At 38.6% G+C, this 19,528-nt stretch overlaps 1 protein-coding gene across 2 annotated transcripts in view; it reads right to left on the bottom strand.

The window, feature by feature from the left end:
- Positions 1-123: 123 nt before the first annotated feature.
- Positions 124-19,528, bottom strand: part of LOC127426469 (filamin A-interacting protein 1-like) — a 115,659-nt gene continuing 96,254 nt past the window's right edge. For both annotated transcript variants that reach the window (XM_051673306.1, XM_051673307.1), the window contains 2 exons: positions 8,044-10,810; positions 124-636 (listed from right to left, as the gene is read on the bottom strand). In XM_051673306.1, the coding sequence (XP_051529266.1) occupies positions 487-636; positions 8,044-10,810 (2,917 nt within the window). In that variant the 3' untranslated portion in view covers positions 124-486. The remainder of the gene's footprint in view (positions 637-8,043; positions 10,811-19,528) is intronic.

The following is a 19,528-nucleotide window of genomic DNA, read 5'->3' as shown; positions in this document are numbered from 1 at the left end:
TATGTAAAACTTTTCCAATATATCTGTGCATTTGTAAGGAAATTGTTAATATGAAGTAATAATTCCCATGTAATCATGCTCATGTGCCAATGTACCCAAATATGAAATGTTTTTAATCTGATATGCAAGATATAAAAACAGTCTTTTTATTAACATCCAGATCTCATACATCAAAAAGCAAATATTTCATTATTTGACATAAATGAGTGCATCATTGCTCTAATATCAGTTATGAATCACACTGATGTATTATAGGGAATCAAAATAGCATATTACTATGTAATAAGACAATTATGGGCAATAGTGAAGCTTTGTCTAAAAAAAAATAACAGCACCATAATTGTAATGGTCATGATTTATAGAGTTTTATTACAGTGTGTTTGTTCTTGTGAATATGACTAGATAATAAATCTCATAACAGCACCAAAAATAAACAAACATATGAAAGTCAGTGAACAAACATATACAGTGATGTCACTGCTGAGTTCATGATTGAGTGGGTCGGTTCATCATGTTCAGATTGTTGGACACACATTTCCCAGAGTTCAGTGGGGTTTGAACGGCACTGCATGATCCTTTTGATTTGGGTTTGGGAATTCTGGTGGGTCCAGAGCGCCGGAATGATTCCAGAGGAGTCTGTGATGGATGAAATAGAGACTTGATCAGTTTACTGGAGAGCAAACATGACGAGCTGAGCAGGACCATATTTAGATGTTTATATTGTTTCTAAGATTATTGAAGAGTGTAGTATCACTTTAGCAATTCACGTGAAATTTCATGCAGAATTATTCATCATATATTAGAAGTTTCTGCAATTTCTTTAAATGCAAGTCCAGGATGTTGGTGTTGAGGTGACCACAAGACGGCGCTCTCAGACTTTAAGATTTGGCACAGAGTAACTCAGTGGAGCACACTAGCAGTATATACTGTATACTGCATACTATTTCTAAATAAATAGTGGGCATCATCATGAAACAATAAACATGTCAGTATAACAGTATAGACATTATAACACATTGCTTGTGAATGGATATAAAATCTTTATTTTGCATTTTTTTTATTTAATTTTGTCTAAAAATGTCAACTTTTTGCAGTCCACAGTGATTATGGAGGACAAAACCTACAAAAATAATAATAAATAAATACACAAATAAATAAATATGCATATCCATGCATAAAACATATATAAATTATGAAATGTGCGAGGATATATACAAATTAATAAATGAATAAATAGATGCACCGCTCAGTGCAAAAGTAATACAATATAACACACATTTAAATGCTTGTGGAAATGTAAATTGTTCATTTTTTTCTATATTTCTTTAGTCATTCATTTATTTCTGTATGTTGTTCTGTATTTATTTTTCTTTTGCATAACATGCTAATGAGAGGCTCAACTTTCATTGTTGCATTTCAAACCATTTTATATCTTATTTTTCAATAATGGGTGCATTTATTTATATATGTGTTTATCTAATTATTTTTATTCCTCCCTGCACATTTAAGTATTTATATATTTGTTAATAATTAATATTAATATTAATTTTATATCACTGTGACTGTACGCTCCTAGGAAGACTATACCTGTGTGGATTTCTAAAATGTCTGGGATTCAGGTGAAAATCTTGGCAGACAGTCTGAGCAAAACTCACAACTTGAACAGATCTGATAACACTTTGACATTGAGCTTGTGCACTTGAAATGATCCAGTATTAATCATATTTAATGCAAACATGCCAGATGTGAATGATAAGAGCTTAGGTTTATTCATGGCTGGCGTGTATAAATAGCTGAATATGGCCTAGGGAATATATTAATGTATAAATAAATAAGTGTGGAAATTTTTCTTTTTATAAATACATAAGGAAAGAAAAGTATTAATACTAGAGCTGTCAGAATTAAAGCGTTAATGCATGCGATTCATTTCAAAAGTTTGATGCGTTAATTTTTTTAATCACGATTAACGCATTTACCGTTAATACTGCATAAACACTGGTGTGAAGGGCGAAACTTTTGTAATGTGTCCACCCGGAGTCATTACACTGACGCACACGTCACAATCAGACACACAACAGCGCCAGAGCCCTTCTACCAATGGGAGACTACAAGCTTAGTATAAAACAGCAAAACGCAGCGGTCCCATAGACATTATATGAGCGGTACTGTAGTAACACGCTAGTTGACCGTTACGCTCTCTCCTATGATCGATGGAGATTGTTATCTCAATAAATAAAAGAATCTCTGACAGCGCTTCCCTGTCAGTGATAAAATGATGGAGAAAGAAGCTCTTAGCGTCTTGATGTTCAAAACAAGCACACATAGGACTTGTGATAGAAATCAAGTATTTTTCAGCCTATGTAAGGTGCGCAGCTTCACGATTGCTGTAGGAAAGCGGATAGCCACAGTCTACCGGCAGATTAATATTGTGGAGAGTTTACGAGATTTAATGCTAATTGCAATAAATATGTATCCTTTGGAGAAACTAGTTCTTTCAATTAGTCAAACTCACACTTAGACTTTGGGAAACATTTAATGTTTCTTGAATTTATGATATTTTTTTGCATTTCTATGTTTATATTGTGGAAGGCTTTGTTTGGAAAATGTTAATAAAGCATTATGTTGTTACATATTGTTTTGTTTTATTTCCCAAAATGGAAATAAATGAATTTTGATAAGAAAAGAAGTATATGTAGTGTCAAATTTCAGCACTTTCAAAATCTGCGATTAATCACGATTAATTAAATAAATTATTAAATTAATCACAATTAAAAAATTGAATTGACTGACAGCACTAATTAATACTCATTTATGTCATATATGAAAATGTATTTATTTATTTCTATGTACACTGTTTATTTTATACATTTATTTGTGAATGCATTTAATTAATTATGTATTTGTTTTTTATATTGGCAGAATTGGCCCTCCATACTCATGCAGTGTGCTCTGTTGTATAATGCACATTTTAATAACTATAGTAGATCATTTGGATATTCCATGCATACAGAAATAGTAAGTCATATATGTTAGGATGCTATTCTGAACATGGCCAAAATGAAAGAACACAAAAATGTGTGTTTGAAACAGCAAAAGATGTTCCTCTGTTCCTGACAGAGCATTGTGGTGTGGATATGATGTTTTTAGAATGGTGAAAGTGGAGCACAGACAGTGTTTCTGCAGTAACGTGTGATCATCTCTTGAGGTTTGTGCGATGGATCTGATTACTGCACAAACGCTCGCATTACTCTGCCAGACAGTGATGTCATCACAGGAGAGTTTACAAAGTATGTCAGCATGTCACAGTTACTGCTGCACATCTGCAAATCCATTTCTACTGAAGCAGCTGAGCAGAATCCAGTGATTCAGTTCAGATTTACAGCATTAAATCCAGTCATACTGAATGAACCCACTGATTGAAGGCAGAGTTCTGCTGTGATTCTTCTGTGAAACACCCTATTGCATTTTTTTGAAGTACCCTAAATTTGGTTCTGGCCTCCTTATGTTAGCTTTCAAGAGTCAACAATCTTTTACACAGTGGAAAACATAACATAGACAGTTATCTCAGTAAAACACAGAAAAATATGACTTTTATATGAATAGAACTCTCTGAAAACTCAAATGATGTCACTTCCTTACAGATAAATTATTGTATTTAAATTGAAATCAAAGTTTCCAAATAAATGTGATTTGTTCTACCATGAATGTAAACTTAAAAAAATGTTTAATTTTTTTTTGTTGTTGTTGTTGTTTGTTTTTAAATAGTATTTCATATTTTTAAAATATTTAACTAAATATTTAATTAACAAATATTATACATTTTATCATGGCAAAATTTGGGTGTTTAAGCATTTTTTATTTTGTAAATAGTATTTTTTTAACATTTAATCTAATAATTTCAATATTATTTTTTTTTAATATTACACATTTCAACACGACAAAGATTTGGTGTGAATGCAATTAAAAAAATATTTAAGATAGTATTTAATATTGAAAAATATATATTTTAATATTTAATTTAATATTGACATTTGTTAAACTATTTTAATTATAAGGAAGGCTATAAGGACATATTTATTATTTATATAGGTTTATCAAACTTGTTTTGTAATTCATTTTGTGTTTTAAATGACGCAGTATCTCTGGTAACTTTATAAATGCTCTCTCTGAAACTGATCTGTGAAGTGTGTGTGCAGATGTATTCCAGATATGAGAATTGTTGAAATGTGGCTCAGGCTGAAAATCGTCCCAGTCGAGACATAGGTCATGAACATACACATAATGAGCATTAATTAAACGTGTCCTTCCTCTGGAGTCATAAAAGCAAACACTTCCTGTACCAGAGACGACTGCTGTTACCATGAAAACAAAACACTGGGTTTGTATGTGGTTTGGAGGCAGATCCGAACGAATGGCCTCTAAACGATCATGTTCTGTTGAAGGAATGGACAGGGAAACTTTTATAGTTTTACATTTCACAGTGCTGCTAGATGAATTTCTCATGATCATAATCATTACCCTGCTGAATTAAACAGCTTAAACCAGCCTAAGATGACCTTATTTTAGAGTGTTGGTGTGAACATAGCCTAAACGAGCATGTGTACAGTACTTGAGAGTGATTCACTAGCACAAGCATCTCGTCTGATTCACAATCACAGCTGTTCTCCAAACCTCAGTGAACAACAGTTTGTTTAGCCAGACAAGCCGAGGATTCACACCAGACGACATAAATTCCTGACTGAATTAATTTAACGCTTGATAGAGTCCATGAATACTCACTGTGTTCTGTGCGGGTGTGAGCTCCTTCATTACAGAAAACTCTCTACATCACGCTATAATGATACTGTGTTTGTTTGACAGCTGTTTAGTTTTGCAAATACGATCCTGCATTAAAGAAGCTTTAATAAACTCATCACATTAATGCTGCAACTTTCACAGAGATGAATCTCATGCAGGCCAGAGCCACAGAACTGATTTTCCGTGATATCAACACACAACACTGTCCGTTCTCTCAAGTGATACTGCAGCAGTAAGTATGATGACATCAGTCAATGAACTCATCCATGCAGACCAATGTTCTCAGCCTCTTCTTACCGCATTTTCTCACAATTCTGTTCAGTAAATTAGTTTATGTAGGTCATTTACTTACCGAATATGCAGATTCCAGAACTGAGCAAAATGTAAGATATTACTTTCATTGTTTGGAGGAAAGACGTAATCATTTTCTGTTAGCATCCTAAATGAATAGTTATAGAATAGTCATTGTTTTCTCACCCTCATGTCATTCCAAACTGTAGGGATGTCCCGATACCATTTATTGGAGACCGAGTACAAGTACTGATATTTTTTTTTTTTGGTACTCGCCGATACCGAGTCCGATACCAGTTTATTTTTATTTTATTTTTACTCCATATCAACAGTTTATTTCAATATTTCAGTTTATTTTATCATCAAAATGAATAAATTCATTAAAGCTTTAATCAAATGAAAGTATAACAATTAATTGTCAACATGGTATTGTATAATTATGAAGTGCTTTTATTCAGAATTTAAATACATGAAAGTTATTTTTGTCAGATAAAGTGCTGCATAACAGAACATCACAGATGTAAAATAATATTAAATATAATACAATTACTATTGATTTATTATTATTATTATTATTATTAGTAATAATAGTATAACAGTGAATCTCACATTTCTGTCATACTTTTTTAATTTCAATTGAGCTTTTATTTTGAAGTGTTTGTGTTGTCATGATCAAGTCTGGAAATGTCGCTACGTGACTCAAAGTGATTATTAAACCACAAAAAGCTGCTCTTTAAATAAATAAATAAATATGTAGTCTGTAAGTGACTCATGACGGTGTTTTGTCCTGTAAAAGTCACGTCACCACACTGTCTCCACACATTCACAAGTGTGCACAATTACAGTGCGCCGCTCATGCAAACGATATATTTATATCATTGAATCGCAGCTTTTGCTGTAAAATAATCTCACTAGGACACAATGTGATTTTCATTTGTGCGCTGAATGTTTACTTAATGACATTCATACGTCAGATGGTATCGGTTTTTGGTATCGGAGCATTTTTACGAGTACGAGTACTACTACATTCTGATACCAGTATCGGTATTGGGACTGTTGTCTGTGGAACAGTTAGAATTCAGCCTCAGTCACCATTCAGTGCATTCATTGTAAGGAAAAAGATGCAATGAAATGAGGACTAAATGACAATGTATTTTAGGTGAACTGTCCCTTCAAGAAGTTTTTTCTATGTCTTATGAGTGGTTAAATGTCTCCAATTAAATGCTGAAATCGTGCACCATAACATCATGAATGTCAAGCATTTGTGTATGTCTAAAGCCTAGCGCACACTACACGACTCAAGCTCATCTTCAATGATGTTTTTAGTTGGCGACTGGTCTGTGATGAGATTTAAGATGCGTTTTGGGTGATCCGTTTGAAACAGGATGATGCTAAAGACAGCTGCAAAGGGTCCAAACTGTTTTAAGATTTGTCCACTTTAAACACATTCAGACACTGGAGCAGCAGCGGAGCACCGACTAATAAAACTAGAGTTTAAACTTTGGCAGTGACGTCCAGATTTAACGGAAAATTAAAGGGACGTGTACATTCAGAAACTTTTAAAAAGCAATGCATGTACACTACCGGTCAAAAGTTTTGAAACACTTACTCATTCTTTATTTTATTTATTTTTCTTCACATTTTAGAATAATAGTAAAGTCATCAAAACTAGAATTTGCAGACATGTACTCTTGACATTTTCTCAAGCAACTTCTTGAGGTATCACCCTGAGATGCTTTTTAAACAGTATTGAAGGAGTTCCCATCTATGTTGGGCACTTATTGGCTGCTTTTCTTTATTATTTGGTCCAAGTCATCCATTTCAAAAACTTACATTTTAGTTTTATAATGAAATAAATTAATATGGAGCACAATTATATTTTTGTCTACAAAACTAATTTCAAACATTTAAGTATACGCCTTCAGATCAAAAGATTTTTAAGATCATGACAAACATTTCAGTCAAGTATTTCAAAACTTTTGACTGGTAGTGTACATGCAGAAGAACTTGTCTGATATCAACATGCAGGGACACAGATACGAGCAGCACGCACATTAGAAATGAGACATTCTCCTCTAAATCCGAACACAAGAGACGACCAGGTGTAACGGTGATGTCTCTCGCTTGTACACTTGTGATCGGATCACTAAAAGCATCTTAATACCAGGTGTACACAGGGCCTCAGTCAGGGGCGAATGGTCTTGTAGCTGATACACCCACGCTGAGTTCGGAATTGCATACTACCATACTACTCTTACTATTTCTGCCATAGACAAATATAGCAGAAGTAGAATGAGTAGTATGGGTTGTATGCCATTCCGAATTCAGCACCAGTCCTGTAGTGTGCACACCAGCACGACGGAAAACAAGAATGTGAGTCGCAGGTCACCAACTACAAGTTGTGTAGTGTGCACTTGGCTTAACATGCATGTTTTTCTCACGTGAATGCAATATATAAACTCACTGAAATATTTAATTAATAAATAAAGATTCTGTTAACATTGTCTCATTTTAATTATCAAAAAACACAAATCTAACATAAAATGGGAGTGGAAAATGAAAATATAAACCAACAAAATGTAATAGTACATCAATCAGTGAATTTTAATGGTACAGCATTATTTGCTATTGTTTTCTAACAAAAACAGTAAATGCACTTAGAGTGAAGTGAAAATGCGCAAGTGCTTGTGTTCTCGTTTTGTGTTTTTGCCTTAGTTTTACATATCATGCACATAAACATCTCATTATTAATCAAACACAAACAAACAAATCAAAACAAAAAAAAAATACATTCAATTTGGTTAGCCACTATTGCAGTCAAGGACAACAGATATCTGAGGGTGTGGAGTTGCAGAGGATCAAAGGTCACGGGTTGCGGAGATCGGCAAGGGCGGGAACTCTATTCTGCAATCATTAATTATGGGCAAATTAGGGTCAGTCACAGATATTACTTACTGTAATTTGTGCGGGTCGTGACATTGGAGTGGCTGTGGGTTTGATCATGATACTGCTTGTGATTTTGGTGGTAGTGCCATTGGTTAGTACTGGAGTCCTTTGCTCTGGCCCAAGGGAGTAATAGGGGCTGATGGTTTTGTCTCCGGTATTCACAGCTTGAATGTAGGGACTTCCTAAGTGAATGTGGATTTTGTTGTCGTCAGTGGTGATGACGTTTGGACCTGAACTGTTGGACCTCTGCAATTGCCAGCTGTTCTGTCTTTCAGGGCTCACACGGAACACAGTGTGACCTCCAACAAGCTCTACCGGCTCGACTCTGCCAGGGGTTCCAGTGGTCACAGACACAATCTGAATGGGCGACAAGGCCCGGTCCGGGCTGACTGACCCACAGGAGTCAGAAGTGAGCGTTCGGGTAAGTGGTGACACGGAGCAATCAGGTGTGCTCTGGCTCTGGGGACTCTCTGGAGGAGGCGAACTCTTGGTCTTGCTTGAAGGCGAGATTGAATTCTGCAGGATTGTGATTCGCTGTTTCGGAGGGGCGCCGCTTGTTGGGATTACCGCTGTGCTTGTGTAGGACTGGGCGTTCTCTGTGGTGGGACTGGTGATCTCGAGAGTGGCTGTATTGTGGCCGTGGTCAGGGGACACTTTGATATGGATAGGTTGTCCTGGACTGTGCGTAAGGACCACGTCCCCTTGCTGGACATGATTGCCGTACTGTCTTGCTTGATTCTTGGCGTTCATTGGGTGATTAGTGTCTCTAGCTCTTAGGAAAGGCCCTCTAACTCGTCTCATATTGTTGTTGAGATTGTTAATGAGCGACGGACTGCATTTTGTGAGGTTTATCTCATTGTAATTGGCTTCGTCCTCTGAATCGCTATCCACATACAACTTTCCATTGACCAGAGCGCGTTCCAATGGTGGAAGGCTCTTGTAGTTTGGGGGCAGATTGTCTGTTGGGTCTGTCTGCACCTCCTTTGTGGAGACCTGAAGATCTGAGAAACGTCTTCCACTCATGTCTGGCCGAAGGCTTTTACTGAAACGCCGGTATCGCTCCAGCTCTTGAGTGAGGGTCTCCATTTCTCTGGCCAACTCTTTGTTGCGCACTTCTTGCAGGGTAAGTTTTCTCTGAAGAGTCGAGTGGTCAGTTTTCATGCGGCAGATGGACTCTTCTGTACCCATATACTCGTGGATCTTCTCTTTCAGGGCTTCTACCTCTCGGGTCAAATGACTGGATTTGGCCTCTTCCTCTTTCATACGCTTGTACAGGATGTGTTCTTGGTTGGATTCTTCTTTCTCAGCCAGCTGGTACTTGGACAGTTCCTTCCTGGACATCTCCAGTTCCTCCATGAGGGATTTCGCCCGTTCCTGCTCATTGGAATATCTCTTTTCCAGTGATTCAAACTCGTCCTCTGTCTTCAGAAGATCACCCTCCACCATCTTCATGTCCTTCAGCTTTCTCCTGAGGCGCTCCACTTCCTGGGTCAAATCGTTCACTTTGTTGTCTTCCTGTTGGTAGCGGTAAGGAACTGGAGACTTGATGTGCTCCTCTTTGGACTTGTTCCTCAAGAATTCCCTCTCGACAGCCTCAAGCGACTGAAGTCTCTTCTTCATCATGCTTACTTTGGATTGAAGGTCACTGTTTTTCTCTTCTTCAGTTTTCAGCTTTGCTTTGAGCTCATCCCTCTCTCTAGTGGCTGTACACATCTTCTCCTCGAGTTCAGCCTTTGATCTTAAAGCTTTCTTGCTTTCTTCAATCAGCTTTTCAGTGACAGTATTGACCTTGTCTTGTTCTGCTTGCAGTTTGCCAGTGCTGTTTTGTACCTTGTCTTCCATCAGCTTCAGTTTTTCTGCCATAGCTTTCCTCTCATCCACGAGCATGACAGTCAGGGTTTTCAGTTTTGTCAGGTCTTCTTTCAGCATCAGCTCCGTTTTCTCCAAATGAACCTCAGCCGCTTCAAGCTCTTTAATCCGTACTCTGAGCACATCTAGTTCATTGGACATATGTTTGGTCATGGTCCGCTCTTTCTCCAGGTTGCTCTTCAGTGAACTGGACTCTTGTTTGCTCTTCCCGAATGCATCCTCTAGTTTCTCCAACTCCAGGATTCTGTGATTCAGTTTTTCCACTTCTGCTTTTAAGCTGCGGCTCTGAATCGTCTCTTTGTCCAGCTTCCTGTTCAGCTCCCTGCAAATGTCCTCCATCTTGATTAGCTCCTCATCCTTCCCCTCCATTTCCAACACACGTTTCCTCAACTCCTCCACTTCTGACACCAGACTGGAGTTTCCACACTCCCCGCGGCTGATTTTATCACGTAGCTCCTGCAGTTCCTCCTCGGCTCTGTGTAGGGTCTTGGTGGTTTCTTCTAGCTCATCTAATTGCCGGCTGAGCGCAGAGAGTTTCTGTCTCAGCTGCCTGTTTTGAGCGTCTTCATTGGTCAGTTTGGCCGTCATGGCGTCCTGCTCTTGGTGGAAATAACAGGTCTGTTTGCGTAACTCCTCCTCCAGACGCAGGACTTTGCTCTTCTCCTCTTGCAGGTGGGTGTGGGCGGAGCTCAGCTCCTCTTGGTTTTGAGTGACAGTGTTCTGGAGCTCCTGTACTCGTATTGTCTGTTGGTTCAGCTGCTCTGTGAGACGCTGCTGTTCATCCACAACCAGCAAGGCAAAGGATTTCAGCTTGGTTAACTCGTCCTTCAGATTTGTGACTGTTTTACTGTTCTCTTCTTCCTTTATCTCTTGGTATGCCTTTTCTTGATCGATGAGCAGTTTCAGTCTGGCAACAGAGAAGAATAGAAGGAAAGATCGTTATGTTGAGAGTTACAGATTTTGTTAAAAGCTTAAAAGATTTTGTAATAAAAATATTTCAGACGTTTGTCGTTTATTGTCATTGTTTGAATTTAAATAGATAGCTGAATTGATATTGAATAGATGTACTCAGTCGTTCCAATTTGCCTACTATCTGTCCTAAACACTCTGCAAGATTACGATTTTTTGTTAAAAACAGTTTTAAAACAGTTTATGTAAAACTCCATCTTAAATAAAATAAAATAACTTTCATGATATGGAAAAAAGATGCAATAAAAGTGAATGGTGACTGAGGTTAACATCTGCCCTCTTTTTGTGTTCCATTAAAGAAATTAAGTCTTACAGGTTTGGAACAACATTAAGAGTCAGTAAATGGGTCAAAAAAGGGTCAAAGAATTTCATTCTTGGGTGAACTATTCCTTTAAACCAGCTCAGACCAGAAAACCACCTTAGGCTGGTTTAACCCTCGGAGACACAGTATTGCACAATTGTAACATTTCTAAGCGATTAAATAATACCTTTCATTTTTGTGTTTTTTTAAAGTGGTAAAAATGAACTACACATACCAGTAGCTGACACTCTGAGTATCAGTATCACAGTATTGCAAATACAGTTTTGGTGGGGAAAAAAATACACATTGAATGTCATAGCTTGCTAAAGTCACACAAAATTCAGACACCAAAACAAAATGTGCTATATATAAGATATTAAAGATTTTTTATATAATCAGTGGGTTCTTGAAAACACTTTCAAGGAAGAAAAACATTTTTTTGTTATCATCATCACTGTCAATGCTTGTTTCTTCAGCGAACTGAAGAGACATTCGGGGGGAGGTTGTCCATGCTCGTATATGCTGTATGAGTATGTATTATTGAGGTATAATTGTAAGTAAAACATTGTAGAGCTAAAGTGAGGCAGTATGTGATCTAGAGGTAGATGTTGGGGGGAAAGTCGGGTCATAGGGGCTGGCGCAGGTTTCTTCTGGTCCCAGACTGTTCTGACTGCAGCATACTGCTGCCAACCTGCACTACAAAGGACACGTTAGAGTGGAAATGGAAAAAGTCTCTTAATAAAGGGGTTCCTCTCCCCCTTCAGTGGTTTTATACTTAAAGGAATTCCCCTCCTCTAAAGACCATTACTGACTATATAAACAAAACCTCTTTCAGAGAGGATGATGTCATCGGTGTGAGGCATATGGGATTACATGCTTCCATGTGTGTCACTCATATGTGGCTGCAGGCATTTAAAGGGACAGTTCACCCAAAGATTAAAATGTATTTGATCATTTTCTCACTTTTGTGTTGTTCTAAACCCATATGACTTACTTTCTTTCTGATTGAGGCTGTCAGTCTAACATCTCATTTTGTGTTCTACTGAAAAATGAAAGTCATTTCCGGTTTGGAACAAGCCCTGAAACCTGCGTAAGGGAGTTTGCAGGTTTTAGCTGGATTTAGCTGTTTTAGTTGGTCTCCCAGTCTGGCCAAACTGGTGTTTAGCTGGCCAGCTGTCAAGTCCCCAAAACCCATCTAAAATCATCAAAACAGACCAGTCTAACCACCTTTCAAAAGGGAATAAAAAAAACAACAAAAAAAAAAAAACACAAAGCATTATAATCACAGTGAAACTGGTGTTTTCTTTCATAATTCAATGATATTACAGTACTGGATTACAGAGTGCAACATTTATAAAGTGGTAAGACTGCCATTCACTCTACAGATGGTGTGAATAGCTGCAGTGTTTCTCTCTTAGATCGGCCGGTCACATTTGAGATAATTCACTGCATGTAATTCCACTTTGTGACTTTGTTAAACATTTGCGGTTCACCATTAAGAGACGGAAAACCAAACGTTTAACTGCATACGAGTGAAACTCAATTGCTTGAACAGGCGAAACGTAGCACTGAGCTCAATATCCGAGTATGTTTGCATGTGCAAGAGAACTGTGGATGTGGAAGATTATTTACTAATCTTGATCATCCTAATAAGTTTTCTGTGATTGTAGGGAATGATATACAGTATTTATTCAATTGCTCCAAAGTAATATGCAAGATTACTAAGATTAGCATGTCCTATATCAGAGTCTGGCTGTGTTCAGATTGAAATACTTGCTTACTACTTACTGAATAATGCACAGTACACACTTTTTGAAAACTTTTAAGCAAAATATTGTTGTATACTGGACATTTTGGCAAATTTAGTAGGTCAAAGCTGTGTGTGTAATACACAGCAATGTAGCGTTTGTCATGCTAGATGGAAACAGTAGATCATTTATTGTCAGTATTGTGAAAACAGCTGAACTACAGCCATGCTACTGAAGTATGTAGCTAGTTTTAGTTAGTTACTTAGTCACAAACTCTCCTCATCAACTCAAACACAAACTAAACCAAAACCCCAGAGATACTACGATCCCTTGATCCAATAAAAAAAATAAAAAAAGGTTACATTTAAAATGTATTCCCAAAAGGAATTTTGTAGTAAAATCATAGTAACCACAAAATTAAACATGGTTACTGTAGTAACACCATGCTGAATTTTACCTGGATCAATCCTTTCTCTCCTCGAATATAAATCAATCTTTATATTCATTTTTATTTATTTTTACAAGTAGTATTAAAGGAAATATTGAGAGTGGAGACAGGAAACAGGATGGGACAAAAGGCGTAATCTTACCCGTGTTGTCACATTGGCACCGTTTTTTTTTTTGTTTGTTTTTCACCCAGTTTGGAATGCCCAATTCCCAATGTGCTCAATCCAGGTGGCGGAGGACGAATCCCAGTTGCCTCCGCGTCTGAGACCGCCAATCCGCGCATCTTATCACGTGGCTTGTTGAGCGTGTTGCCATGGAGACATAGCACATGTGGAGGCTTCACGCTATTCTCCGCGGCAACCATGCACAACTCACCAAGCGCCCCACCGAGAACGAACCACATTATAGCGACCACGAGGAGGTTACCCCATGTGACTCTACCCTCCCTTTCAACCAGGCAAATTTGGTTGCTTAGAGACCTGGCTGGAGTCACCCAGCACGCCCTGGATTCGAACTAGCGAACTCCAGGGGTGGTAGCCAGCGTCTTTTACAACTGAGCTACCCAGGCCCCCCAACACTGGCACTGTCTTTACACTGTCTACACACTAGTGGGCACTGTTAGTTTTATAGTTCTCTGTTTCAGATGTTTGGAGTGCAAACAGCCACGCTGTGTGTCACGTGTCATTTACACCTAGTGCAAATAGTCACTAAATTTTTCGTGCAATTGCGAGTTTACATTACACAATCGTGAATTTATTTCTTTAACTGCATGAAATAAAGTCACAGTTGTGAGATTAGACACTGTAAATAAACTCTTTTAATGAGAAGCTCCACTGCGCAACTAATAACAGCACTGAGATTTTCAACATGACTTTGTTTTAACCTTGAAGCATCTGATCCACTTGGACTCGTTCCCAACAGATTTATACAGAGGAAAGTCTAAGGGAAAATCTGCGCCATGGAAAAAGACTTTAACTCCTTCTCGCAGGGTTTTCCAAGAACATATTAAAGTTTGTCATGAATGAGGGTTTGTCCAATACCAAGACAATCTGACTGCCCTCGAAAACACTAGATTTAAAGAGATAGTCCAGCCAAAAACCTGTATGACTTTCTTTCTTCTGTGGAACAGAGTTTTAGATGGTTTAGAAGAATGTTCAAGCTGATCTGTTCCTGGTCACCACTCGCTGTCATTGTATGGAAAAGCAGCCTGAACGTTCTGCCAAACATCTTCTTTTGTATTCCACAGAAGAAAGAAAGTCATACAAGTTTGGAACAACATGAGGATGAATAAATGATGACAGAATGTTCCTTTTTGGTGAAATATTCTTTTAAATATCTGTAAATGTTTGAGTTTTGAACATTAGTATTTGGTGCCGTGTTCTGCTTGTATTAAAGATGTAAAAAGTCAGTTTTGCTGTAATCTTACTGAAATGTGAATTTGTCTTTTGTCGTTAAACGCTGGTAATTAATCAGTCTGTTTTGACCTTTAAATCTTAATAACAGACAGAACTCATCTTATTACAGATATTAATTCAGTGATTTCCAGAGCAGCTTGTGTGAGCGTCCAGCAGACGGCAGCAGATCAAGACATTATTACAAATCATGATGATCATCCTAAAATTACATGAAATCGACTAAACAGTTTAAGAAGAAAAGAATATAAGCACGTTATTGTACTCAAGTTAAAAACACTATGTAATTCTACATTATTATGTTACTTTAATGATTAGGATTGTTTTCCTAAATCTGCTTAATTGCTTATTTCTTTAACTTCCTATAAACCCTAATAAACATTATTTCAGTATTTTATTTTCAAAAATACGGATAATGTAAACTAGAACATTCTTAAAATGTTATCCAAATGTTACATTGTGGTTGTGGGAACATAAGTGTCCATTTTTCTTAATGTCAGTTGAATGTTATTTAAAGGTTAACATGCAGAAGCATTCCTGAAAACTTTGACTTTAATAACACTGAGATGCTCCTTATTATGCTAATAACATCATAAGGATGTTCCCTGAACATTATTTTAACTACTTTTGTTCCCAAACTTTAAATAATTGTAGCCAATATTTTTGGAAGGTTCCCTGTTAGTTGGTTTGTACATGTGCATGCATTGAAACATTATAAAACTTTATATTCATTCAGCAATGAATTTAAATCAACCAACAAGATTTCATGAACACTTTCAATAATGACATTTTCATTTCTGAAACATTTCCACTGACTTTTACGAATTCTTTTTAAAGTTTAAACATCACAAATACTTTTACTCTCAGATTTGATTCAGTTTAATTTGCAAATGATTTGTGTTACAATGAAAATGTATCAGTTACACCGTCACTGCATGTTTTATAACGTTCTGAAGTTAGACAAAACTATCAATAATAATCTATTTAAAAAGTCTGTGTAAACATCATTATGCACAAATCATTTTATTTTCAGATTTGAACTCTTTATTCTTGTTCCGTTGAAGTTCTACAACTTTCCCTCCACCTCAGCTCATTTCTACACAAGTTTAATGAACTCTGACTACAGTTTTATTTCATATCTCAAATTTAAAGTTTAAACAAAAGTTGATCTGTTCATTTACAGATGATTCTTGTTACAATGAAACATTTACTGAAACGTTTTCCACCACCACACCTCACGTCAGCATGGGTTTTATAAATCTCAAATAATCAAATACAGCAACTTAAATCAATCTTCACTTTCTCTAGATTTATCAGCACACAAACTCTGAGATCAAACACTTACAGTACATTTCTATCAATGACACCAAACTGACAACACAAATCAGTGTGTACGAGTAATTCAATGTGTGTGTGTGTGTTGTACCTGTTGAGCGTTCATTCGGCTGATCTGAACATTCCAGCAGTGAAACTCAACAATGAGACGCAGACGGACTAAAGACGCCTATGACAGTATGACATCATTGGCACGACCATATATGGAGCCTCTCACAGCCATGAACCCGCGCGTGTGTATGTGTGTGGGTGTGTGTGTGTGCGTGCGTGATGAGAAAGTTTCTCTGGTTTACAACATTTCCTTCTGGTTTTCTTCACTTAAAGCCATTAATTCACTCAAAGGAAGAAAAATGTACAAACATCTAAAAAAACACAGTCATGTATGGGGGGGGGGGAGTGAGAGAGAGAGAGAGAGAGAGGGAGGGAGAGAAAGAGGGAGAGAGAGAGAGAGAGAGAGAGAGAAAGAGAGAGAGGGAGGGAGAGAAACAGAGAGAGAGAGAGAGAGAGAGAAAGAAAGAGAGTGAGGGAGAGAAAGAGAGAGAGAGAGAGAGAGAGAGAGAGAGAGAGGGAGAGAGAGAGAAAGAAAGAGAGAGAGAGAGGGAGAGGGGGAGAGAAAGAGAGGGAGAGAGAGAGAGGGGGAGAGAAAGAGAGAGAGAGGGAGAGAGATTGTGACATTTAATTTTCATGAAAATGAAAACCATTTTACCCCCAAACTCTCATTAACCCTTGTGTTGTGTTTGTTTTGTGCTGACACCTTTTGTGTTCCCAGTCAAAAATGACCGGCTCATTATGATTGTTAATAAATCTCTCATATTGCATATGATCACAAGATATTGCATTAGATCTTTTTATCAACTTCTTTTTTAGTAATTATGACAGGTTTTGTACTTCTTTTTTTAACATATTTTTAAAATTATATATTTTTATTGATAGACAGATTAATTGAACTGAGCTCATATCGTGCTAGTGGGGTAATAAACAGAAGTGTCTTTTTGTCACGTTTTTCCTTATTACTTCCTGAAACATACATATAACATAGACAATGACATATCGTAACTTTCAGCAGACTATCCCAATTCAAACGAGCCCAAACACAACATAATATGATGAGTAGATCTTGAAATATTCCTTAAAGAGTGTACATGGAAAGACCATGAACAAAACGGTGCTCAAAACACATTGTGTGTGTGTGTGTGCGTGTTTGTGTGTGTGTGTTGTGCGTGTGTGTTGTGTGTGTGTGTGTGCGTGTGTGGTGTTTGTGTGTGTGTTGTGTGTGTGTGTGTTTGTGTGTGTGGTGTTTGTGTGTGTGTTGTGTGTGTGTGTGTTTGTGTGTGTGGTGTTTGTGTGTGTGTGTGTGTGTGTGTTTGTTTGTGGTGTTTGTGTGTGTGTTTGTGTGTGTGTGTGTATATGTGTGTGTATGTGTGGGGCACAGATGCCATATTTTCTGTCCGTCTGCTACAGCAGAGGTGTAGGGAATTCCAACAAGACCTACATCTCTGCTTTATTGACCTGGTCAAGGCCTATGATACCATCAGTAGGCCTGGCTCTGGGTTGTTCTTCATGCTTTCGGAGTCCCTGACCCTCTGCTCACGATCATTAAGGACCTTCATGATGGTGAGAGGGCCCGGGTAAAACTATGTGGCCGAGAGTCAGAGCCATTCCCTGTACACCTTGGGGTGTGACAAGGATGTCCTCTTGCTCCCACATTATTTAACATCTATTTTGAACACGTAGTTCGTGAAGCCTTCAATAGCTGTACCAGAGGAATTTCCATCTGGTACAGATACAATGGGAGGCTGATCGATGCCCGGGTTCGGTCAAGGGATGGCTCCCTATTGCTCAACCATGTTATGTATGCTGATGATCTGGTAATTGCTGCTCACTCAGAGGAGGAGTTGGGGGTGCTGCTGCTGAACCTGGAGCTTGCCACTAAGAGGTGGGGCCTTACCATCAGCCCCACCAAAACTAAGCACCTCCCTGGGTATTTTGTACCATCGGACACTCCACCCCCCCAACTCCCAATTGGTGATAGAGCAGTTGTGGAGAGAGTGGAGAGTTTCCCATACCTGGGCAGTGTGCTCATGACCGGCTCCGGTTTAGCAGCGGAGGTCTCACTCCGAATCAGTCGAGCGGCATTATCTTTTCATCGGTTGCATAATGCTGTGTGGAAGCTACCTGGTTTGTCACTCCGCACGAAGCTTCAGGTCTTTCCGGCCACGGTCGTTCCCTCCCTTCTCTACGCTTGCGAAATGTGTACCTCATTAATGGAACATCTTCGCCGGTTAGAAACATTTAGGCTGACCTGCCTATGATCCATCCTGGGTTTAACCAGGCTGGATTGTGTGAGGAGCTCACAAATCCTTAAAAGATCTGGACAAAGTCCCATCGGTGAGCTCCTCCGGCAGGCAAGGCTGCGTTGGCTGGGCAATGTAGCCCGCATGCCCAGCCACCGCATGCCTAAACAGCTTTTGTTCAGCCGGATTAAGAGGGATAAACGGGCGCAGCACGGGTTAGAGAGGAGATGGAATGATGTGGTACAGGAGGATCTGGAGCTGAGTGGACTTGCTGCTGACTGGTACCAGCGGTGTCAAGATTGGCCTCTGTGGAGGAGGCTCATGAAGGACGCTACTGGGCAGTTCGAGGCAGTTGCCCTCCAACAACAATGGAGGGTGGAGGAGCGACACTCAAAACACTGAGCGGAGCATTGGGTGGCTAAAGCACAGCAAGTTGGCACATTAGGGGGCACATGTGGTCCATCAGCCAGTTGTCTCAGTCAGTCGACCTGTGGCATCTGGGTCTGCCCCATGACCTCCTGCCAGCGGGCTTTCGACACTTCACGTGGCCTCAAGGTGCACATAGCCTGGCACAAGTGTCGTGGTGACGTCACCAACACTTAGTGGCGAATGGCAGTTGTTGTTGTTGTATGTGTGGGGGGGGTGGGTTTGGTTCGTTTATGAGGAAATTTCTAGTGTCCTCATAATTCAAATCTCTTAAAAACAACATACCAAATGATGTTTTATTGAAAATGTAAAAATTCAGAAAGTTTTTTTTGTGAGGGTTGGGTTTAGGGGTAGGGTTAGGGGATAGAATCTATAGTTCGTACACTATAAAAATTATTATGTCTATGGAGAGTACTCATAAGATAGCCGCACCAACATATGTGTGTGTGTGTGTGTGTGTGTGTTTGTGTTTGTGTTGAGAGGAAGGGATGGGGTTACACCTTCTTCTGGAAAGGTTTCCCCACAGGTGGACAATATCTCCATGAAGTAGGACTGGCGATCAAGAACACCCTTCTACCAAGTCTCACAGAAACACCTGTTGGCATTAGTGAAAGGCTAATGATCCTCCGTATCCCCCTGGCAAAGAAGCGTTATGCCACACTTCTTAGTGCCTACGCACCAACTTTGCCATCT

The sequence above is a fragment of the Myxocyprinus asiaticus genome, chromosome 35 (assembly GCF_019703515.2).
Source record: "Myxocyprinus asiaticus isolate MX2 ecotype Aquarium Trade chromosome 35, UBuf_Myxa_2, whole genome shotgun sequence".
Classification (NCBI taxonomy): Eukaryota; Metazoa; Chordata; class Actinopteri; order Cypriniformes; family Catostomidae; genus Myxocyprinus; species Myxocyprinus asiaticus.
This window is presented reverse-complemented; position numbering and strand designations above follow the sequence as displayed.